The sequence below is a fragment of the Bemisia tabaci genome, chromosome 6 (assembly GCF_918797505.1).
Source record: "Bemisia tabaci chromosome 6, PGI_BMITA_v3".
Classification (NCBI taxonomy): Eukaryota; Metazoa; Arthropoda; class Insecta; order Hemiptera; family Aleyrodidae; genus Bemisia; species Bemisia tabaci.
This window is the reverse complement of record NC_092798.1, coordinates 4,953,216-4,977,502: the sequence shown is the minus strand read 5'-3', so window position 1 is coordinate 4,977,502 and position 24,287 is coordinate 4,953,216. Positions and strand designations below refer to the sequence as shown.

Below are 24,287 nucleotides of genomic sequence, written 5' to 3'. Positions count from 1 at the left end.
TAAGCAGTAAATCAATCAGCAATATGACGCATTTTAATGTAGAACATGCCAAAACTACATTTTTCTACAGGGTGGCCCAGACCTACCGTCCCAGGGCTTTTCTTCGGGTAACCCAGGATTCGCCTTTCGTCCCCGCGGTCCTGGACCTCGCATGGCTCAAATTAACCAAATAAAAAACCCTGGCACGGTATGTCTGGGCCTATAATAAAGTGAAAATATTTCAATCAAATCGGAGAGAGTTCAACGAGTTCTATTTGAAGTCCTTTTGAGATAAGGTGTATTCACTTTAAATACTGAAATATGGCAAAAAAGTTGGCTATCTCTCTCTTATTAGATGTATACATAACCTCTAATTATGCATATGAGTGTATTTTTTGTGATAACCATAGAGAAAATGGTGAGAAGTGAGGCAACATCTGCATAATAGAAGCCTCTTCTCATTGGTCACACCCGTAACGTGTCACACCCGTTACGCATTTTTGCCCATCAATTGTTGAAATAAAAATTTGGAAAAAATATTCCAAAGCTGTACTTGACTTGAAGACGTACGGGAAAAATTGGCATCTCAAAATGACATGAATTAAAATAGTTACATTAAAAAACCCATGTTTTGCGTAACGGGTGTGACTTACACAAGAATTTACCGATCTAAAAATTTCAATAGTTTTCACAAAGATTATCGAATCAATTTTAGATTGCAATCAAGATGAAGTTGTACAATCTCAGCATCATTGCAATGCAAGTGGCTCCTTTTTGCAAAATGCAATCCAAATAGAGGTCTGTCAATGAATTTAATATCAGAGGGATAAGAGAGGTAAGTGCCACAGAATTGTCCACTTAAAAGAGGATACCATCACCGACTTGAACAATTGAACAAACTATCCACTCTTTCTTTTTAGGCCTTGTCTCCACGGGACGTTTTCATGGGATTTGTCCCAAGTTCGAATCGCAGGGATGAAACTTCTGGGATTTTTCCCAGTTACCGTCTCCACGGGACGGGGCTCATACAGTCCTGCGACTAGTTTGCGCGGGAAGATAAATTAGTTAAAGTCGAGTATTTAACCGGGATTAAAATAATAATTGCACTCAATTGACAATTAGACACATTTTTTAACTAAACAAACATTAACAATGTAGTAATGAATAAAATATCGCACGATTCGTTTTCACTTCTTCTTCTTCTCTCAGTGGATCCTAGGGGTACAAGTACCATACTTGGTACTGGGAAAAATATTGATTAACTCAATATTTTTCCCAACTTCGTAAGTGGGATTTTTCCCTGGGACAAATCTCGTGAAACGGCTCGTGGAGACAAGGCCTTAGCTTCTATCTGTATGAAATTAGGAACAAGCTGGCCCCTTTCTAAGACCTGCTTGACTGAGTGAGGACTTTCAGTTTGGCTTGTTGTTCAAAGTTTAGTCTTTGGATCTTTTCACGATTAGACCCTCAAAATCAGTTATTTTCAAGGATTTTGGAAAAGAGGAAAGAAACTTACTAATTGAACAATCCTTGTTCGATTAAATATCTCAAACTTGACCGCTGAGAAGGAACGTAGGAAAAACATTGAACACGGATAATGTTAGTATTCACAGGAAGATTTTCAGTATTTCCTTTTTTTACAGTTTAAATTGATGAAATTGTAACCGTAAGTCAGAGGGTTTCATTTCATGAAGCCGATATTCCTCCTCCCAGAAACATGGATAAGGTAGACAAAAAAACCTTAAATTTCCCTTCCTTCATGCAAACCTTCTACAGGTTTCTGAACCTCTCATCATTTTGATTTCAAGTCATTCATACACTTTTTCATGTACGAGTCCAATTGAGAATAATCAACTAGTGTGTCTCGGATGAGTTCGCGAAGTATGGTTGGCCATTCCTGATCTAAAAGACTAAGCTTCCGTACAGCAGCGTTTGTTTGATCCAGTAGGTTTGCTAGGTGCTGCTTTCCTTTGTGCCTCCACACTGTCTCATCCTTAAATTTAACATAAAAGAGAGTAAGAATAAAACAGTCTTTTAAAAAAACCACAAAGAGGAGGACATTTTTTTCACTTTGAGGTAACTCAACACCACTGAGCCACTGGGCTACTGGCCAATTGGCAATAGATGCTGAAGCAAAAATTAATTATAATGGACCACTAGACAAGGTACGAATTACAGCATTTTGATACATGTTTCTGAACCAAAATTTCACGAAAAGCACAATGCGCACAACGAAAAGTACCGAAATCAACTCCTTACGAAGATAATTAAAAATTCTTGATGCGTGAATTTAAACCGCCCGCGCATGAAAACTCATTGCTCTACGTGATTCATATCGCGCGCTAAACGTTATCATGACAGTCTCTGCGATATAAAAATCTGGCAACCTCAATGTTGACGCTTTGGCTCAGCTATAGCAAATTACTTATAGTTCGAACAAAACACGGTGGGAAATGAACATTGCTCGACTGAGAGGCTTGCTGAAACCGTTGTAGTGCTCGATTTGACTCACGTAGAGCTTTGAGTTTCTTGTGAGCGGGCAGTTCAAATTCTTCGTAACCAATGTGAAATAAAAGCGTTCATATCTTCGTAAGGAGTTGATTTCAGTAATTTTCGTTCTGCGAATCGTGTTCTACGTAAAATTTTGGATAAGAAACTGGTATCAAATTGCTTAAATTCGTACCTTGTCTAGTGGTCCATTTGTCAAAAAAAAGGGTAAGTAAACTTAAATTATGTGAATCTCAATTAAAATTAAAACACAAAGTCTTGAGACAACTGCAGTTATATCTTCAGGACCATAACTTCACAATTTACACAGAAAATGAATCCTTAAATGCTAAAGTTCGGACTTGCGCCTTTTAATGAGGCCAAAGCACGGTTAATTTGTTTTTCTTTCTTTCTTTCTTTCTTTCTTTTTCCAAAATCCTTAAGAGTGGTCCTTTCTTACATCCCATGTCACGCCTTAAACATGCAGCGTTGAGAAATTTCTCCAATTTCAAAAATATGCCCTACCCTGACCATCACTACGATTTTATCAAGGAATCTCAAGTTCAAGTAAAATTTTTTGTAAAATATCTCACCTGAGAAAGAGTGGTGTTGTGCCTCCACTGTAAAGCCTCCTTAGCAACAACGCCACGCAATGGTGGATCAGCTGCCCACAGCCACTGCTTAGCAGAAACACGAGAATGAACCTCCAACCTCAAACGATTCAAGAGCGGAGAGAGTAGCTCTTCAGGAAGACTTAGTAAAACTAGTTCTGTCAGCCCACTATATTCTTCATTAGCTTCTGCCACCTCTTCTTCCGTCACCTTAGTTACACGAATAAAAATAAAATACATTATTAAAAAAGAAAATTAATTGTGACAGTCTTTGACAAGTGAAATTATTTTAACATTTAATTAACAAGAAATTAAAATAAATAAGATAAAATGATTAAAACAATATACAATTTAAATTTAAATTAATAATTAGGAAATTTTATTTGATTGCTTGGTTTAGGCTCATGGGTTGGACTATAAATAATTGATTCATAATTTGATATCTAGATTAAGACCTTTAAGACCTAGATTTGTAGAGACCTGCTTTTCAAGAAAGAAATTTTTCTCACGAAGGGTCTAAAATCAGAGTTTGACTTTTCAACATGTGAGGAATGTGGTTCATTTGTATACCAACAGAAGATGTAGAGTTGCATTTTAAATCAAGAATTTTGAGGCAGTAACAAGGTAGATTAAAACCTAAAATACATTTTCCTCAAAACTATGCTTTTCGAACTGCGAATTTCAAACCATCATAGCTCTGATTTAGTTAAGTATTTTTGAGCGTTTTTTGTGTAACAATGATCATAAAGCACTCCTGGATCCGTGGTATTCACGGCTAAGTTTTGAGTGTTTCTGTGCTGGAAATTTTTCAATAACAAAAAAAAAATTTCAGTTACCCAATAATTTTTCCACTAAGATCCTCTAGAAATAAAAAGAGAAAAAACGTACTTACGTACTTTCAAAGTAAGTACATACCTCTTTTTCATCGATGCAACAGAGCCCCCAGTGGGAAAGTCTGTAAACTGCATAGCTTCGCCATGGTTTCAGGGTGATACTGTTACCGTGCGGATGAATTGTGAGCGATGTGAGGCCCTGTACATCTGCCAGGGCGTTGAGCTGGCCCAGACAATAGATATTAGTCTCTCGGAAGATGAAGTTCTCAACATTTGGGAATCGATGTTTAAGTCTCGGAAAAATTGGCGTCAAGGAATTAAAATTAACGTAGTTGAATTTTACGATAACTACATCATTAGCTTTGGCTGGGTTCCATGGGCGATCAATGAATCGCACTGCACCCTGACCATAGACGTTCAAAAACCGGCCATTGATCTCCACCAAGTAGTCACCTCCTTAAAAGTAAATGGAAATACAACTTTCAGTTTTCTCATACTGCAAATTGGATTGATTACCGATGAATAACCTACTTTACACTGTCAATTCAAAGTTTAAACACGCTTTTTTTTTAAAAAAAAAATCAAAGGCTTTGGAATTTCAGGGACTTTTCATGGTGTTGTAATTGAAGTTATAGAGAACTCTTCCATGCCTTAAAGAGGATTCAAAAATGGAAATTTCCCTTGAGAAAATATCTTTAAAATGTAAATATATTGTAAAGATGCAAATAATAGGTGAAACTATTCAGCGATTATTCTTGGAAGAAAAAAGACCGATCTTCAAATATGGCTATTTGTTCAGTAGATTATTGAATTATGTAAAAATTAAGAGCATTGAGGCAACTTTCCACACTGCATGGATGTTCAAGGACTTTTTCAAAAAGATAAATGTTACTTTGCAAATTCTTTTACACACACACAACACACAGTTCAAGAATGAAATCATTGTTGATGGACAAGAGAACCTACTCGTTGTCAAAGATGTCTCTGAAGTTTTAATGGGATATAAAAATGTTTGTGATTCTTGCAAATGACACAGGAAAATCTAGATTTTTTTTTTGCACTTTCATTCCTTGATCACTGATAACTGAATAGAAAGCCACAACCAATTCAGCTAGAAAGCAATGAGTTTATACTGTCAGTAGAAAAATCCACTACAAAAAAGATTCTCATCTTAAATTTCTGAACAAATGCCCTGCGCCGAGAAAAAAAACCTAAAGAACAAAAAAAAAACTGAATTCAGCCAAGAATTACCTGAGAATGAAAATTTTTTTGGTACATGGTATGCAGTTCCCAATCAAGAGCCTTGTGGCTAAAAACATGAAACTTTTTAGTCTTTCAATGGTGCAATATGATCTTTCTTTAACCTTTAGGTAAGGCTATTGCCAGGTCCAAACTTCAAATTGCCTCTCCTGAGAATTATTTCTCCAAAGTAAAAAGTTTGAAATATCATAATTTCAGTTATACTTAAAATTTTTACACAAAAGAAATTTAACACACTCTGCTCAATGGTAATAGGAACTAAATTTTGAATTTTTCAGTGATGCCCTTTTCTTGCAGATGACCATGAATTAGGGGAGAGAGAAAACCACCAAAATAAATATATAAAATGGTACCTTGTTCACGCGTCCTACTCTGTGAATGGTTCATCACTTTATGTTTCCCACGGATGCTGGCTGACTTCTGAACACTATTTTTAATATTCCTTACTAAAGGATGCGCATTTGGGGTAGTCTCCACCGGTGAACTTTCACTGTCAGAGCTTGAATCAGAGAGCACCGAACTGGGAGAGCTTTCATTCGCAACATCTAAGAGTGCAGGGAGTCGAATCGGTTCTTTCTCCGTCTCTTCCGAGGACTTCAACTCTGGAGAAAGCCGAGGGGTAGAATTAAAATTAGTTAAAGGCTTAATATCACAGAAATTATCACATTTCAAGCTTGAGCAGTCCGATTCAGACGTTGAGTTAGTTGGTTCCTGTGTTGTTGTTGTTGTTGACGATGAGAGATTCGTCGATGCAGAGGCAGATGATACTAACGACTGCGATCGTAGCAGCTGCCAGTTGGTGCGCGCGTTGAGGATGACTTTCTCACCAACATGCGACTGATGCCATTCAGCGGCTGCTGTTCGTACCTCCTGTGTAATTGGCACCCGACTCAGAAGATGTAGACTTGGCAACATGGCAACAAGAAACGCAGCGCAATCTCCGGAATTTGAGACTGGGTTACCGTCAATGCTGATTTCTTGCAGATTCACTGCTTGGATAATACCCTCGAGCCTGCAATGGAAAGAAATTGTATTTTATAAGCGAGAACTATATTTAGATGTATTCCAGCAAATGGATTTGTTCACATTGGGAATTCTAAAAAAACCAGTATGAAAACTATGATGGTTAAAACAGAGTCCAAATTTCATCCAGAGGTATTTACACATGATTGATACAACCACAGCAAAGAGACTAACTTTCCTCAGATAGGCATACAAAAAGGATGCTTATTGATTTAAATGACAACAAAATCAAGGAATTTTTCATCTAGGTGATTTATATGAAATTGTCCTAATGAAATTAGGCTCAATAATCGACACTGTGGCAAAACAGGATGTTAATTAAATCATATGGAAGAAAAACAAGATGAAACCTATTAAAAAGAGAATGATATACTTTGAGTTCTTAATTTTCTGACAACACTATGCCTTGAAATTTTCTCTGAATTATGCCGCAGGAGTGAAAAATTAGCTTAAAAAATTGAAAGGCAATTATTGCAAAAATTCCAGTTAAAGAAATAACACATGAGAAAATTCGGCAGCATGTAATGTGGTTAAGCTAATTCTGATGAAAGCCATTCGAGAGATGTTTAAAGATAAATGCAACTAACGTCTGAAGCAGATTGTTGCTGAGAAAAAGTTTCATGAGCTGAGGTGTGGCATCCAAGCCAGAGAGTTTGGAGATTCGATTTCTTCGCAGGTTTAATTCTTGTAGCGATGCTAATCCATGCAAATCGGTGGAGCTGATGACACGAATTTGATTGGCGGCTAAATTCAAGACTTTCAACTGCTCCAGCGAGGACAAATTGCTCACAACAGAGATTTGATTCCCATGAACGTCCAAGACTTCTAGTCTTCGCTGATTGTGCAACCCTTCAATCCTCTTCAGTCTGAAAAATAAGGAATTAATTGAAAATCATTAAAAAAACAACAAAAATCATTCTCGCAGGGCTCAGCAGAAGGCAATGAAAATTTCAGTAGCTTTTTGATGCATCTGATGCATTTTTCTTGATATTCATAACAAAAACCATGAATAATTAGTCTTGTAAATAAAATTAATTTCAAATCTTCTGTTAATTATTGTCTGTATCTTGAACAAAAAATTTAAGTTCCTTGGTATTTAAATAAGTTTTGTTCGAAATCCATGTTTTTCCTCAGACGGATGTTTTAAAGGCTGCTAAAGAATTTAATTTTTTAAAGAGATTAATCATTTAAATCGTTTCCCACTACATTACTTAGAATGAGAATAGATATTTAAAGGCCAGCTCCTATAAAGGGAATTTTGCATTTAAAACTTTGTCATATATGTGAGAGAAAATCCAGACTTTATTCATAAAATGTGAGCTTAAAGCAATGTCTACTGGAAAAGCCCTGATTTGAGGAGGGGGAGGGAGGAGCTATGAAAGCTACCAATCTTAGGTTGCACATTATCAGATGTGACAAGTATTCAGGGTGATCATAAAATGACCAGCAATTACAACATCTGCTTGTGAGAGACAATGTAAATAACCAAGAATAAAAATACTCAAGGAGGCAGGGCATCATTCTCCAAGGAGGATGTAATTTTAGTGGAAACCGTGAATGACTGGGCTTGCATCAGGCCTATAATGAAGAAATTTATGATAAATTAGGTTCTGTTTTTTCTCTCATTGTATGATACAAACTAAAATGGGAGTCAGACCTGTTTTTGCCAAGGAGCAGGACTCGTAAATTACAGAGGCATTCAATTCCAGATATTTTATCTAGCTGATTGTCATAGAGATCCAGGAAGACAAGGTGAGGTACTCCAACAGAGGTCATGTTGTCAAGCCTCGTGATTAAATTGTGCTGCAAGGATATTAAACGAACTTTTGCCTCTCCTGCGATGACTGGAACGCAACTTAACCCTCTCCTGCAGAAATAAAGACAAAAAGTTAAAAATCATAATGTAGGTTTTTACATGAGTTTCTGAATATTTTTCAAGACCTGCAAGGCAAAGTTCTAAACTATGAACTGACTTCTAAAGCTATGGGAAAAATACTTAAATTTGTCTAGATTTTCTAGACTTCAAGACACTAGTTCATCTCACATTCTGAACAAAAAAATTCTAGAATATACTGAGTTGAGAAAACTTTCATTCAAAGGAAAAATTTTCCTGCGATTAATTTTCTGGGAGTAATTTATCCTCATTTTTCACTTCGGAAACCAGAAATGATTTGAGTACGAAAAAAAATATTATCAGCTCACCGATCCAGGCTTATACGATCCGGATTTCGATCCTTTTCTTTCTGTGAACGGGATGCTTGAACTTTACCATCAGTTGTCGTTTGAAGTGCGACTGCAGAATATTCGTTGTCATTCCCTCTGTAAAAAATAAATTGACCGTAAAACTACAGAACCATGAAGCAAGGCTTGACACATTACAGATACCTTGTCACGTCTTAATTTATTGAAGGATACCTAACAATCATTCTGCAAAAAATTTGAGTAATTTTGTTTTTTCACATTTCAATAATATTCTTAGTAAATGTTGTACATGTATGTCTGTAAATAGGTACTTACTGTCTGAAAAATACAAAAGGGACATGGATCTTGAACTCACTGCTAATGAAATGAAAGTTTTCATAGTTTCAACATTAAAATGATGTATATGACTAAATTACGGGTACATTGAAATAATGTATGCAAATAAATATAACTAAATAAATAACTTAAACCCAACAAAAGTTATAAGGCAAGAAAATTGATTTTCCATTATTACCGGTAAAAACAATAGGAGTATCCTTCAGTGTTAAAGAGATTATTTCCTTACCCCAGTATAGTTGCTGAGCGGTGGAACAGCCGTGGAGGTCTTGGCACAGCTGGAAGAAGTGGGAGGGCAGGTACGATCGCCAAAAGATTATCATTTGAAGGTTGAGCTCCATCGACAGGCTTTCCAAGAACACTTAGACCATAATTTTTTGCCTGTAGATTTTAACAATAGTACAAAAATGAAACTGATCTTCAAATCTCTGCAAAATGAAAACTGATTTTGCAAGAAAATAATATTTAAATGTTAAATTTGCAATTTTTTACATTGAACTTTAACAAAAAAAAGGTTTTTCCTCATCAGATATAGCGCTAAAACTGCCCTCTTGAGCGTGAAACCTTGGTCACTAAAAATTGAAACAAAATGGCTCATAAATTGGCAAACTGACTTTTAAAACATAAGCAACTAGGCTTTTGAAAACTGCCAATAACTATCAAAGGACTTTCACAACATCTGAATGAACAATGCAAATTGTTGAGCCCGAATCCTCTGAGACAGGATTCCTTCAGAGGGAAATTTTACCTCTGTCAAGACACTTGATGGCCCTTAAGAGAATTGTCCAGAAAGGCTCAGTAAGTGAGTGTATGCATCATAGGAGAAAAATTAGCTTGCCTTTGATCGAGTGTAAACATGTTGAGGAGTGTCAACACAAGAATTTACTGAGGTGCAATATCAACATGGTTTCAGCAGATATCGAGAACTCTTTTTCACCGTGAGGCTTTGATAACTTTGTCTCCGCTGATTACTGGATCAGATGAAGCTTAGATGGAAAACCCCATGAAATCTTTTATGCTACCAATGAGTACACATGCTCCTCAGAACTTAGTGCAAAACAACCCTTAACCCCGATTCACACGGTTCGAATTTTCATTCAACTTTCCTTCCAACTTTATTCCATGGCAATTTTTTCTGTGTAACTCAGATTGTAAAAAAAATTTACTCACAGGGGATAAGTTTGATGAAATATTCTATCATGTGAACTGGGCTTCACTTCTATCAATCAGGTAGCAAGGGAACCTGTGAGGAAGGAGCGACTCTGAAACTAAACCAACAGAGATGACTCGTCAGGAAAATAATGAGAGAGAAAAAAAAGTGAGGATACTCACACCAGTGGCCCCACTGCTGATGGGCATTGGCTAGTCTTGGAACGAAAATCACGAGTAAATCTAGCCCATTTTCGGAGGGATTTTGATCGCCGCGGCTGGGGGTGGCGGAGGGCGGGAGGCACCCGGGCCGCGCTATCTCACACTAACACGAAACCACGACGGAAATTCGCCGCCCCGTTGTTGACACGCCGTATGTGTGTGTTGCCATAGTACTACACATGGCTATCGGGTTGCTGGATACATGCAATGATTATAGGTTTGAAAAATGAAGGGGGGGAGGGGGGTCTGAGGTCGCTTCAGCGGGGGGAGGGTTTGGTAACCTACAACTTGATCACTCGTCAATCCCACCCCCCTCCCGCCGACGAAAGATTAATTTCTGATGATAACCTACTTAGCAGTCAGGAAGCAGGGGGAAGGGGGTGGTATGGCTCACTGACCGAAATTCGTTCCCCCCACGAGCGTAAGGGTGGCAGAAGCGCGGAGAGAGGGAGGGGGGGGGTGCTCTGCCGTGCTAAGGAAGAACGCCGTATGAGCTTTCAGGCGTTGCCAAATTTCCCTTGGTAGAACACGAATTTCCTGGTGAATTTATGAATATTTTCCTCCCAATTTTTCAGATAATTTAGTTCGCAATTTCACCTTAAGTTCCTGAAAGTTCCATGGAAAATTATTCATAACGTTCCTAAAAAATAAACCGTGTATCGAAGGAAATTTGGCAACTCTCGAATGTGCATACGGCGTTTTTGCAAGGAAAAAACATTGGAAGAACGCCGTATGAACTTCCAGACGTTGCCAAATTTCTTTCGATGAAATCCAAATGCACCTAGAAAGAGTTCATTTTTAAATTTTTCACAGAATTTTCTCTGCTGAGTTGCCTAGGCAACCCAACAAGACTGACATACCGCTGTTTCCCGGATGAAGGAATGTAACTTCATCACGAGGTTGCAAAAGGGAATTTTTTTAGTTAAAAATAACCCTGCACACTTTTCGTCCAAAATCTGTTGATTTTTGCATGGGACAAGAAAAAAAATCAGTGAAATTTTCAGTTAGAAATGCCTGAGATATTCCTGGTAAAAATGCAAAATACAAAGGGAAATTTAGCAACATTGAAATGTAGTTACGTTCTTTCGTGAGGAAAACGACTACATGAGCAACATTGCTTTGGCCTTCAGCTTGCGTAGCTCTGATGCAGCCGCCTGTTACTGACAAGAGTGGCCTTACTGGAATGTAACGGTATTTCAAAACAAGCAGTACTAGTACCTATAAACTGTTTTATTTGGGAGCGTCCCTGGAAAATCATGTGTTAACACAAATTCCCTCTGCAAATGCAAGGAACGAACAATGCAGTTGGAGGCTAAGGCTGGAGAGCCTTTAGTCCGCCAAGAGCATCGTGATTACCTGTGCCATTAACCCTTCTTTTCGTGAGTAATGGGACATAACTTTTTAGGTAAACATAAAATGGCTATCTTCAACTCAGAATAAGTTTCAGAGGGAAATTCTGAAAAAAAGTATCCAAAAAAACTAAAATCGAAGCATTTCAATACTTTTCAGAACTTTCAAAATTGGACTTCACCTGGGTAAAAAGACACGATCATAGAAGTTTTTGTACATATTCTTCAGAATTTCAATCTCGATTTTTTAATGAAAAGTGCAATTTTCCGAGTACTTAAACATTTTTGGTAACTTAACTTGGTAAAGAGAAAGGGTCAAAGAACAAAAGGTCTTTGAGTTGAGGCCTTTACAGGGGTGCTTACTGTGCTGCAACAGTGTGCAGAACCAGCCAAGTAGTCAGGGACACTCCAAAATGGAATATAGTGTATTATGTGAGAAACCTAACAAAAGGATTCGCTTGAATGACACTACATCCCAGTAGAGCCCTTGCGCTGTCATACCTAAATGTTTTCTCAAAAATCAATGTTCCTGCAGAAAATTTGATGTTTGTTTAAACCACTATTAAGAAAATTCTTGGAACATTTTGTGGAAGTCACAAAAAATTATCTTTTTATAGCAGAATATGAATAGAAATTTAAAAGAGAGCGCCTCAAAATGTATTCCTTGTTTTGCCATCAATAAGCTGTTGTAAAAAAATAAAAAAGCATCGGACAGTTCTACTAAAGATGAGCAAATCTTGTTTTCTGTGTTTCACTTTCCTTTATTTCTAATATTTTTCTGAATGTATCCTAGAGCACAACTAAATGTGAGACTGATAAACACGATCCGGGTGTCAGTAATCATTTTCCAGAAGCAAGTATGTAAGTAGATAAGGGTCCATTCATAAATTAAGTAACGCTCTGGGGGGAGAGGGTTGAAAAGAGTTTTACACTATTTTGTTCTTACGTATTAGAGGATAAGGACCCACGTCACAAAAGCGTTACAAGGGGGAAGGGGGGTGTTTAAAATGCTGAAAAAGTGCGTCACATAATTTATGAACGCTCCCTAAGGTAGTGCTTTGAGAACTTCGTGAATGGTCTTTCCAAAAATTTCATACAGTGAGAAGTTCATTTTGTGGCAAAGTAGCTTGTCAGAGTTAAACTCATGAGCGTCAAAAGTGACTTAGATTGAATAACGAAGTGCTGGTTCCTTTATGCTAAAAAAAACTGCAATCTGTTACGTAAAGTTTGCAGTTTACATGCCATGGCAGACAAGCGGTGTAGTTTCAAATGTGAAAAAGAAGGGTTCTGTGCTAAAATCCTTTAAATGGTGAGAGATTGGCTTTCTCTAACATGGTAAAATGACCGAATGCATGTCATGTTACAAGTTATTGAAGCTTTACAACAATGAGGGTTACTTCAGTTCAGTTGTCATAGCAAAACTTAATAAATTCACTTAGATAAAAGGAGGAAAAATGATTATATGCATCACACTCTTCGTGCACTTGGACATTTGATCGAACAGACAATTTTCATAACATGGAAGTGGAAAGGTCATTAGTTGGACGTATTTCTAACAAACGGAACTATGTGCAATATGACGTGAGCCCTGGTATGCATGTATTCTTATGGGTCTCAGGGCTCATGAGTTAATGCACATAGTTCCGTTTGACAGAAATTCATCCAATTAGCCAAGCTTATGCCAATGAAAATGAGAAGGCTGGCAAAGTATAGATGGCTCTGAATGCAGCTACCATGGGTGTGAACTGAAAATGTAAAAGTTCTTAAACATGAGAATTGAATACTTGCTTCAAAAAATTCTCACCGATAAAAATACAGCCATGAGTGGACTAAGTTCTGAAACTTGATATTCTAATAGCGATTCTGAAAGTGGCTTTTTTTCCCTGTTACTATCTATCTTCCTCGGGCACAGTAATTAAACATGAAGGAGTTACTGTTGCTGAACAAACCTTTACACTCCTGTGCTAAGGAAGAGCGCTGTAAAAGCCTTCAGATGTCGCCATATTCCCTTCAATAAAATATGAATAATCAAAGAATTATGTATAATTACCTTCAAATTTTTCGGAAAATTTTGTTTGCAATTAAATCAATATCGGAAATTTTCAAGAACAAATTTGCTTAACTTCCTTCAAAAGGAATTTTTTTTAGAGGGAAATTTGACAGCATTCAGATGCTCAGGTGGCATTTTTTCTTACCATAGTAGTGTAAGTTCAGTTACTTGAGAGTGTGATTTATTTTGATATGATAAGTTAATGAGTGTAAAGGTCCAGAGGGAAATACAATTAAAAACTCACCGCTTAAAAACATAACTTGTTTATTTATAAAATAGTGTCAAATACAAAAGTTTACTTCTTTTCCTTCTTTCCTTCCTTAGCGGCTGCTTTCGCGGCTTTCTTGGCAGCTTTCATTGGGTCATCTTGGTTTTCAGCTGCTTCACGGGCCTTCATTTCGTTCACACCAACAAGCTTGGCTGCTTTCCTTGCCTGTCAAAAAAATAACAAAAGTGAAAAACCGAACAAAAATTTGACTTATTGCTACATATTAAAGGCAAATTGTACAATTTCTTTTTTAAAGAGAGCAAAACCGACAATAAAAGTCAGGTTTTCCTGACAAGCTTGACAAGCGTTTCAAAATTTGAAAAGGTGGAACTAATTGTAAGTTGCGTGATTCTCTTCAGCGAGAGATGGATCCTCATGTTATTTTTTCACACTGGTGGGAGAGAAATTTAAAAAACAGAGGTTAAAGACTTCTTCATATTTATTGAAACAGTCCTCAAGCATGTTTTAGTTAGTAGCCATCAAAATTTAAAACACCATTGCCTGATCTGTTAAAAAGTAATGCTATTAAATGGGCCTGGCGATACTTTTACACTTTAGACAAAACTGGAATGAAACCCTCTGTTCTGTTATAATCCATATAATTATTGTGACGGCAAACAATATACATCTGTATTCTTTGAGTGCCACTCAAAAGCATCATTAAAACGGAATAATGGGGGAATAAGGCTCCAGCATGTTTAGATTTTCAGGACAAGGCAAAGCTGAGGGGATAGTGAGAGGAACTTTCATACATCTTATCACTTGGGACGATCTCCCATAACAGAAATCCCCTAAAAAGCACACTGTCTTTCCAGAGCTTGGATTTCAGTGTCTGTTGACAAAACTTTTATTGATGGCAAAAATGACAACACAGAAATTTAAAGAATTCCATGAACTTAGTCATCTTGTCGTCACAGTAAAAACGACACAAATAAGCATACACAAATTAACTGGTGAGCTGTAGCACTGTATACAGTGATTAGTCACATTTAACGTTCACTTTGAAAGGGACTGCCACTACACTTCACTCAAAAAGAGGAGACATATTTTCTTTTACTTCTGTCTCCCTATTTTATCCTTTAGCTTTTAAAGGGAAAAAAAGCTAACTTGTTGACCGTCCTCTTGTATAGCTATTTCAGAATTCAGTTTTTCTTAAATCGAATTAGCTGAAACTAAATAAATGAGTCTCACCCTTCGGAGGGTCCTGTAGGCTGAGAATTTCCTGTCGTTGGCTGTGATAGCGCGGGACTGCACCTTGTCAGATTGTTTCTTGATCGGCAGAACGGTTCCCTTGTACTGAGTGGCTAATTTACGTTCTTCCTCCTGAAAGCAAAATGAAGTGTGAAAGAAACATTAGGAGACAATGCGCTGTTAAAGAAAAACTAGACATAGACACAGGGCCAAAATGCAAGGCGGGTTAAAACAAAAGTTAGAGAAAATGTTCGCAGAACCGAATAAGCGTGAAGAAATTATTTCACGTGGGAGTTCAGAGCTGCAAGTAGGATAATATGGCACACTTATGACTCAAGCACCTACAATGTACAACCGTTAAAGTTGCTGAGCTATTCGAAAATAGCTCTGTAGGTGGATTTAAGGAGCGTGCTACTTGTGATGAGTTAATGGTCAATTCGCCCCTGCCCCCCCCTCAAAGAACATAACTAGATTTCCATGTTGCAAAATTTCTATTAGCGATTGAGAACTGTTAGATGTTTCTTACTGAACATGTGACTAATAATTCCTCTGTCTCCATCCAAACAGTAAAATTTTGGACAACAACTGCTCATGATATTCTCGTAAAAATTTTGTTGTTTGAGTTGATTTGGCCACCTTGGAACGGAGTTATGTTCCTTCATCAGGGAAATCACGATTTGATGAAAAATAGAAGACAAATTCAAAGCTTCGCCTGAATCAGCAGATATTTTTGACGAAGGGCTAGTAAAAAATTCAGCATTAGTACTTATTGGAGATCACTTTTTTCTGACCTGTAATGGAACGAAAAGTGACACCCTTGCGACTGTAGTGAAAGCAAAGAAAAATGAGGTTATGTGATATCAACTATCGGACCAAAATGAAAATTCTTTAACCCTTACCATTCATGTGTCGGATGTGGTCCGACATTTTTATTTTTCCGTTCCGATCATGTGTCGGACCTGATCCGACAAACCTGTTCACCTCGCGTAAGCTCATGTGTCGGACGTAGTACGCCGCCTCTGTCTCGTGCCGCGATCTATCAGATGTTTGGAGAACTACGTCTACAGCTGACAACAACTGCATCATCGCACTGTTTTGCGCTAAATTGCGCCTAACCTCTCTTGTGTTTTCGGTGTTGTCGGCCCTCCTAACTGCCATTTTAAATATGATCTGGAGGAGAGGTTAGGTGAATTTAATTGATGAGTGGTAAGGGTTAAATCCTAAATCCTGAACTTCGGAAAAAAGAAAGAGATAACTTACAGTTGCTTCTCCCTTCTTCAACTTCTTCTTGTTGTGAAGTGGGAAGAGGATGAGTTTCGACTGGTATTCCTTCAGTCTTTTAACATTCACTTGGAGGGATTCCACTGATTTGTTGCGCCTGCGAGGATCAACTGAGATACCGACTGTGCGTGCAAACCTCTTATTTAAACCTGCAGCCTGCAAAATGAGTGAAGAGTAATTTAGGCAAAGAATTTAGTGGTAAAATATATAAACGACACAAATGATACCATATTTCTGAGTTCTATATTACAGCATCCACCATTGGAAGTTCATTCAACTGCCTGTTTTGTCATTTCCTCCAACATATCTCCGCTTTCCTTGACTGGTGAAAATCTTGTAAAATACAAGTAAAGAAATACCCGATGACTTAAAATGTTCGCAGAGCTGAACAAGCAAGAGGTCAAAATGACTCAAGCAAGTGTTCCGAACTGCAAGTATGATAATATTGCACACTTATGACTCAAGCACCAACAATGTACAACCGGTAAAGTTGCTGATCTATCAAAGATAGCTCTGTAGGTGGATTTAAGGAGCGTGCTTTTCCGGGATTAATTCTAGCCTTAGATGGAGACTAAGAGCATTATGAGGAATTTAAAGACTTCTTTACCAAAATGTATATACATTTGTTATGCCAAGAGATGTTTTTATCTATTGAACTTCATCAATAAGACTGATTTTGACGATATGTATAATATGAGTGAAATTTGGGCATATATTCATAAGACACCCGTAAAAAATGTCATGGTACTGATTCAACATCAGTTAAAAGATGCGTTTTATTTCAGACTCCAGGCAATCAATGGTTATCTTATGTAATTAACTCTTTTTTGACATCTAAGTAATGGGGGCTTCCTTTAAATCCAAGGAACCCATGAAATGCGATGGATTGGGTTCCCTGCTTTTTAAAGCATTTCGTACAAGATATTTATCATGGTGGCTTGGTGGGAAAGTCATCAACTTACCGAACCCTGCGGGAGGATGGATTGCTAGGGAGCTTCATGAGCTAGAACTAGGGAAAGAAAATAATGGATAAATGTCACATCAACCTGAATGCATCAATTATCCAATTGACTTATTGGTTTCTGTTGAATGAGTGCCATTTTCTGATGCGACGTATGTCCACTCTTTTCTTTTCTCAGTTCTTGATCGCGTCCATAGAAGTCAGTATATAGCATGCACAGGGCTTCTCTTACATACGATCAACACCATTGAATCATTTTTCGTAGAAACAACATGAAGGCTTTATTGTGCTCTTTAGATGCGACTCGCGGCATCAGACACAGCTGATTAAAGCATAAAACCGGCTGAAATTATTCCTCAAGAGATCTTAGAGCGTTGCCTACGAGAATGGAGAGGCCGTAACTACGATTCTGTGACGTCACACTAGTAGATGAAACTCAGCCGCGGTTTAACACGCGTTCTTACGGGAGAATGCTTGCCGCGCGATGATTTCTCGTCGATATCTCTTTCAGGGTTGATCTGACGCAAAATTTCATAAGAACCGTTTAGAAAGAAGATGAAATTTCACTTTAGAAAACTAACTAGTTCATTTGTGACATTGTCTAAATATCGAGGAAATGAATGCGTAATACCGAAAATCGTTACTCCACTCAGATTCAAACGGGCCGCTCGCGCAACTTCGGCCGATCGAGAGCCACTCTGATTGGTCCACGCAGCGACTGCCTCACTCATCGATGCACTGATGACCCGGAGATGCTTGTTGTTTTCGGTAAATATCTACTAGCTTGACGTCACAGAACTGACTAGTTACGGCCTCTCCATTCTCGTAGGCAACGCTTAGAGGTATTTGCTGGTTTCCTCAACCATAATGTGGTTTGCTTCGGTTTACTACAGTGGGTCAAAATTTACATTCTTCAGCAACTATGCAAAGCCATTAGTCGTTCCTACTAAGAGTGGCTCAAGTTCCATGGATCTTTCACCACCTCTCCCTGAGACTATTATCTCTCAGATTCTTTTACTGTCTACACATTCTCCCACTCTATTTTGACCCAGATGATTATAAAATCTGTTTCTCAATTCTGTGAATGAAATCTGTATAACAGCTTCCGATGAAGCAAAATTGGATGGTCTGACCGAACTGAACAGTGCATAAGTTAGTGAAATGGGCATCCATATTTGAAAGAGAGTGAATGAAGGAGGCTAAAACTCACCTTAAGCTCATCTAAGGTGAATCCACGTCCTAACCTAACTTTGGTGTGATACCTAAGAGTAGGAGCGTGTACGATGGGCCTCAATGGACCTGCAGCAGGACGTGGAGCAATTCGCTGTGCTTTCTTGATACGGTTCTGCCTCCTTCTGTATTTGCGGGCTGGCTGATTGAACCAAGTCTTGATGTACCTCTGCCAGTCCTTGTGGAAGTGAACATTTGGGATAACGTTGTTGCCCTTAGGCGCCATGATTCAACTGTTGATTGGCCCCTAGAAAATAAAGCCAGCAATTACGGGGATGCAGTTCAAGGGTAGGAGATGAATATGACTTATTGATTGGAGATAAAAGAGGCTCATTCGAAAATGACTGACTGGTCTTCTGATACTTGGTTTAAAGACTAAATTGTTCGACAAACAGCACACTAGCCAGGTGAATTGAATTGCCAAATGTTGCACCCCATATTGACTAACAACATACAGCAAGCAAGGATGAGATCAAACAAAGGTGTTACTAGAATGCTTTACAAACTAACGCTAGCGAAGTGATTTATAGAGAGGCATCATGATGAACCATGATGAAAGCGAGGGCTGTCATTTCAATTTCAGGAGGTTAGATTAGAGATGTAAACAACCAAAAGCTAGGTGGTGTGGTGCCTCCACAGAAAGGTCCGGAAATTTTTATATGCGTAATTAGGTCAAAAGGGGGCTATTAAGTTTGATTGAAGTTACACATATACTAGAAAAGACGTTCAAACCGATTTCAAAGAGTCTAAGGAAAACATGCCTGACAGGATGAATCGACACGCTGGCCGCTAGGATGAAAGTCTTATGACTGGAAAACAACAGCACCCCGAGGGTCGACTTGAATTTGCAATGCAATTTAGAACCCTTAGAATAAAAAATTGACGGATGGACAAGTGAAAATTGATGATTTGATAGCGATTAAGATGGATAAAATGGAAGATAAGTCACATACCTCACGAATCGAACAGCGGCCAAATAAACTTTTAGGCTGAAAAGTAGTGCCAACAGACCACACCGGGACCGGGGCGCTTTTCGGCCCTGTCCAGTGTCCTCCCTGATTAGCGCCAATTTCAAATTGACGGGTCAAAAGTGCCCTTTCGACTCTCCTAGCGTTCGAGTTGAGTGTTCTTGCCGAGAAAATCTGTTGAAAATTCCATTCTCTTAAACAAATCTGCTTTCTCAAGGGGAAAAACTACTTATTATTCAACTTCTCTCTATACGATCCCATGTTCTTATGGAAGCTTTGACCATATAACCTCAAACAATGCCCAAGTAAACAGTAAACATGGCTCTTATCACCACTACTGTCTTTATCTGTCTTCCTGTGCGTTCGTGCACAAAATGAACTGAATTCCCTCAGTCATATTATCTAATCTAACTGTTACGTAATCCATTATTCTTTCGGTGTCTCCGCATGCTGACGCTTTGAAGTGTCTTTACTTATTTCTTTTATCAGTTTTTTTAGCCCAAAAGTTCTTTTTGCGGCTAGTTTATGGGTTTTAAGTGTAACCTCAACTTCAACCCTCTTTGAATATCCAATGTGTGATGAGTGTGTCTGTGCGTATATTATTTTTTGGTCTAGCGAAAGATCTCTCTGGTGAAAAGGAAACGCAGATCATCGTACCATCTAGTGTATCCCGCCAAGACCTCCTCAAGGACTTGGTGAGTAGATTTTCTCTTCAGGCCATCGAAAGCATCATTACTCTCGCAGTTAACGAAGAGTATATTCTTGATGCTGAGGAAATCAACTTGAAGAACGGAGATCAGTTAGCCATAATCCCACCGCTTAGTGGAGGATAGCAATTGTAATATCCCTTCAGAATCCAAACACGATGGACCACGTTGAGTTGACACACTCAGCAATTGATGTTAATCAGATAAGCAAACTGATTGGGTCAAAGAATTGTGGTGCTCAGTCTATTTTCATTGGAACAACAAGGGAAGATGGGGATGATGTCAAAGTTGAAAAATTAGTCTATGAAGCTTATGAATCAATGGCAATCAAAATGATGAAAACCGTCTGCGGAGAGTTGCGAGCCAAGTGGCCACTGATTGAGAATGTTGCAATTTGTCATCGCTTGGGCTCGGTGCCAGTTGGTGAAACCAGCATCGTGATAGCTGTTTCATCGCCGCATCGAAAAGATGCTCTTGAAGCCGTTCATTTTGCAATTGATAGGTGCAAAGCAGTTGTACCTATCTGGAAGAAAGAAGTTTTCTCTGAAAATGGGATAAGTCGATGGATGGAAAATAAAGAGTGTGAATGGAGCAGTTCAAATGCGGAGCTGACATCGTGAAGGATCTTTCTATGTACAGACTTACAAATGTTTAAGTATTCATCCTTTCTTGAATCTTAGTTTCCACAGTTCCCAGCTCTTCGTATGCTCTCAGTAAAGAATTTTGATTGTATTTCGATAGTGAAACTGCTGGAATGTGTATCTCGTTTGCAGTGCTCTAAAATCTCCACTTCTACGTTATTTCATCATAGGAGAACAAACCAACGCCATTGCTTGAAATTTTCCTAGATTCCTTTTAACACACGGAAGAAAATACAGAAAGAAGTGATGATGATGTTACAATTTAAAAAATAAATCATGACAGCAAGCCTGCAACTTTGCAAACTGAGATATGTGTTCCTGCAGTTTCACCATCCATCGATCTTGTGTTGCTGAAATAACTGTGGAAAGTATGTACCTTACGAAATCTGCATCAGTTTTTTAAGTAAATTCACATGATATGCAGCACTCACAAATCCAAAATTTTTGGTTGTTAATTTTTCGTTTTTCCCCCTATCAAAAGTAAGGCGTTATGATTCACTGTGAAAAAGAAGTAAATTTAGCAGCTAATGAATGAGAACATATGTTTAGAGAGTTAGACATTGAGTGCGGGTCATACTCAATGAGTACCTAGCACAGCTTAAGTTCAGAGTTTCTACTTTGCAGAAAACTCCTTAATCATCCTATGTGATGCAGAAAAGTTTTTCTGAAAAGATGATTACAATGCTGCTGACGTCAATTGCATGTTATCTTTTCAATTAAAATGCCATCAATCTACTTGGTTTCTCATTCCTGAAATTGATCAATTCTTCCGTAGAATCGCGAGACTACCCTAATTACAAATTGTTGTGATATCAGCAAAACAGTGCAATAAAGTTACAAGAAAACTTTTGCGAATTGAGTAAAGTTATTCATTCTAGTGTGTAGTATCCTTGATTTGATGATAACAGTTTATATATAGGCGGAATTGGACTCAGAAATACTGGCCTATTAGTGCTTGGACTGGTTACATGGTCTACAAGAAAACGGGTACCTAACCATTCTACTTAAATGTTAATTTCCCAGCCCATCAGGATGCCCTGCTTGCCTGTCTGCCCCTATATTTGCGTCTGTCAATTTTCCTCCTGTACTAAGAACAATTTATGTCATATGAATAAGTTTCCCTACCGGATTCTACTTACATCTATTTGAGCACATAGTTTTTATTGCTGTTGAGTCTACGTCATCGTAGAGACAAGCTCGACTCCAAATGTTGAAGCCCGCGGAGTTTTACAAGAAAATATTTGTAAATCTTTGAATCAAATCATTGTTGTTGGTTTTTTTATGTTTTTGTTTTATTTTTGTTTTTTTGAATTTGCATAATACTTAAGTTTTTAAGAGTGTGGATGATATATTCCAAGCACAGTCAGAATTTTTCCCAGAGTGAGCATCAGTCTTTCTGTCCATCCTCTCAATATGTAAAGATATTCTCAGCAGTTTCTTAAATTCACTCTCAAAGTCATTGTGATTTCTGTAGGCCTTTACTCGCTATTTCTAAGGGAATTTTCCGAAGAAAATATTTTCTTATTTTCCCTTTTTTGTTGTCAAGTTAATTTTTCTTGTTTAGATTTGTGATTTTTACCTGTTTTGGTTTTCAATTATGTGAATTTTTATACAGCATTTGGATTGTAAAGCAGTTTTGATGCCTTTATGATCTTGCTTTTTGCCCTTACTGTATGTTTGATGCTGCAAAAGACTCTTTAATAATCATGTGATGATCGTTAAAGTACTTTTAAAAATTAGCATGAAATTTTATCACCTTCATGTGCCGTTCAAGGACTCCAAATAGTGATTTTTCATCACCTGAAAAGTCCATGCAGATTCAGGAATCCTGGTCTAGATTTTTTGCCAATCACTTGTCAACATGCTTTTTCTCTTTGAAAAGCAAATACTGTGATTTTTCTCCTTAATTATTTCTCCAATCGTCTAATATGAGTAGTTATGGGTATGTACGTGGTCTGTCCGGAAAGTATCAGGACTTTTTGATTATCTCAGAATGTAATGCATATAATGAGCTGAAACTTGGGTTGGACTTTGCCAATGTCCATTCCAATGCAGCCACACAATCGGGCTTTCACACCTTTAATCATTCGATTGCAATCAACTGATCAAAGTGTGTGTGTCAAGTGCTATCGTCGCGTTTTTTATTTTTCGTGAAATGACCGAGCGTGAAGATCAGAGAATTTGTATTAAATTTTGCTTTAATCTAGAAAAAACTGCCAAGGAGAACATGGAAATGATTCGGAAAGCTTTTGGCACTGATTCTATGAGCAAGAGCAATATTTATGAGTGATATGCTCGCTTTAAATCGGGTCGTGAAACAGTCGCTAGTGATCCGCGGTCCGGGAGACCTCCGTCGACGAATTCTCCCGATAATGTGGAAAAAGTTCGGGAAGCTATTGCCGAAGACAGTTGGTTAACCATGCGGGAACTGGAAAAGCAGCTAAATATCCCGAAGACCGTCGTTGCGGAAATTTTAACTGAAAAACTCGGGCTCCGTAGAGTGGCAGCGAAATTTGTGCCAACGCTCCGGCTCATTCCTCCTGTCTTGTGCAACAGTTTTTGGGCAAAGCTCGGTATTCCTCTGGTTCCACATCCTCCATACAGTCCAGATATAGCTCCTTGCGACTTCTGGCTGTTCTCAAAGATAAAATCTCCAATGAAAGGGACTCGATTTGACTCCATCAATGACCCAAAAGAGAATACGACGAGAGCGCTGAAGGACATCCCAAAGGAGTGCTTTTTGGACTGTTTTGAACAGCTCAAAAATCGCTGGAACAAGTGCATTGTGTCTTACGGAGAGTACTTTGAAGGAGATTAAAGCCACAATGTCATAGGTAAGCTCGATTTCTCAAAATCTAAAAAGTCCTGATACTTTCCGGACAGACCACGTATTTTGTTTTTTATTGTTTTTAACAGGAAGTTTACTTAATAGCCAGGTATTAATTTTAACTTTTAAAGTCTGTGGTTAACTTTGTTACAGTTCAGGAACTACATTGATAGAAAAGCTTTATTTTTACAGTAAGAACTTTTTCTTCGTTTTTACACTACTTGTACTTGTCATCCATCTAAGTCTTTGCTTGAATTTGTGAAACATATTTTTATCAATTATTGTTGAAATTAATAATAAAATGATTTGCAGAAATTGGTTTGTTTTGTTTCAAAATAATGTATTGAGGCACAGGCGTAGTAGTCAAATAACCAATTGACATATTTTACCTATAGGTGTTAGAGGCTCTTGAAGTAAAAGTTTTACATTTTTTCATGACTACAAAATGCTTGTCTTACTTTTTTTTACGTGAGTATCAGGAAACAAAGAGATAAAAATCTTGACCTCCTGGTTAAAATACATAAGTACCTGCTTTGAATAAATCAGTCAAGAATGTTATTTTTTCAGAACAGAAGTGCAAGTATTTATGTCAGTTTTTGTAACTCTTAAAAATTCTGTTCGGCGTTTTTCCTGAAAGCTCTTTAGCTAAAGTTGTCGTAACTAATTGAACTGTTTTACTAACAGAGACTAATGTTACCCTTTCTTTTAAAAG

At 37.9% G+C, this 24,287-nt stretch overlaps 3 protein-coding genes and 2 non-coding genes across 6 annotated transcripts; 1 reads left to right on the top strand and 4 right to left on the bottom strand.

The window, feature by feature from the left end:
• Positions 1-748: 748 nt before the first annotated feature.
• Positions 749-10,631, bottom strand: LOC109038471 (uncharacterized). Its single transcript, XM_019053517.2, has 9 exons — positions 10,064-10,631; positions 8,961-9,112; positions 8,396-8,512; positions 7,851-8,060; positions 6,781-7,059; positions 5,524-6,182; positions 3,993-4,366; positions 3,060-3,287; positions 749-1,972 (listed from the first exon to the last, which is right to left on the bottom strand). The coding sequence occupies exons 1-9, from the start codon at positions 10,088-10,090 to the stop codon at positions 1,772-1,774; spliced, it is 2,247 nt and encodes a 748-aa protein (XP_018909062.2). The 5' UTR covers positions 10,091-10,631; the 3' UTR covers positions 749-1,771.
• Positions 10,632-13,748: 3,117 nt separating this feature from the next.
• RpL13 (ribosomal protein L13) lies at positions 13,749-19,542 on the bottom strand. Of its 2 annotated transcripts, none has more exons than XM_019053568.2 (5): positions 19,386-19,542; positions 18,413-18,679; positions 16,221-16,397; positions 14,961-15,092; positions 13,749-13,934 (listed from the first exon to the last, which is right to left on the bottom strand). In XM_019053568.2, the coding sequence occupies exons 2-5, from the start codon at positions 18,656-18,658 to the stop codon at positions 13,797-13,799; spliced, it is 693 nt and encodes a 230-aa protein (XP_018909113.1). In that variant the 5' UTR covers positions 18,659-18,679; positions 19,386-19,542; the 3' UTR covers positions 13,749-13,796. The 2 variants fall into 2 exon arrangements, with proteins under 2 accessions (XP_018909113.1, XP_018909114.1); XM_019053569.2 differs by lacking the exon at positions 19,386-19,542 and adding an exon at positions 19,194-19,361.
• LOC140224948 (small nucleolar RNA SNORA53) lies at positions 15,207-15,373 on the bottom strand. Its single transcript, XR_011900169.1, has one exon. It is a non-coding gene; the product is annotated as a small nucleolar RNA SNORA53 (small nucleolar RNA).
• LOC140224949 (small nucleolar RNA SNORA53) lies at positions 16,613-16,780 on the bottom strand. The gene has a single exon (XR_011900170.1). It is a non-coding gene; the product is annotated as a small nucleolar RNA SNORA53 (small nucleolar RNA).
• A 500-nt stretch (positions 19,543-20,042) lies between the features above and the next one.
• On the top strand, positions 20,043-23,890 carry LOC109038502 (Molybdenum cofactor synthesis 2B). The gene has a single exon (XM_019053570.2). The coding sequence runs from the start codon at positions 20,266-20,268 to the stop codon at positions 20,725-20,727; it is 462 nt and encodes a 153-aa protein (XP_018909115.1). The 5' UTR covers positions 20,043-20,265; the 3' UTR covers positions 20,728-23,890.
• Positions 23,891-24,287: the final 397 nt, after the last annotated feature.

Excerpts from the sequence above, each read along its gene's own strand:
- LOC109038471 (XM_019053517.2), bottom strand. The coding sequence starts at position 10,090 with ATGCCCATCAGCAGTGGGGCCACTGGT. Across the intron at positions 8,513-8,960 it reads CGCTCAGCAACTATACTGGG|AGGGAATGACAACGAATATT; the intron begins GTAAGGAAATAA and ends TATTTTTTACAG. Across the intron at positions 4,367-5,523 it reads GAGTAGGACGCGTGAACAAG|GAGGTGACTACTTGGTGGAG; the intron begins GTACCATTTTAT and ends TTTACTTTTAAG.
- RpL13 (XM_019053568.2), bottom strand. The coding sequence starts at position 18,658 with ATGGCGCCTAAGGGCAACAACGTTATCCCAAATGTTCACTTCCACAAG. Across the intron at positions 16,398-18,412 it reads TCACCTTAGATGAGCTTAAG|GCTGCAGGTTTAAATAAGAG; the intron begins GTGAGTTTTAGC and ends CTCATTTTGCAG. Across the intron at positions 15,093-16,220 it reads TGAAGAAGGGAGAAGCAACT|GAGGAAGAACGTAAATTAGC; the intron begins GTAAGTTATCTC and ends TTTTGCTTTCAG.
- LOC109038502 (XM_019053570.2), top strand. The coding sequence starts at position 20,266 with ATGGACCACGTTGAGTTGACACACTCAGCAATTGATGTTAATCAGATA.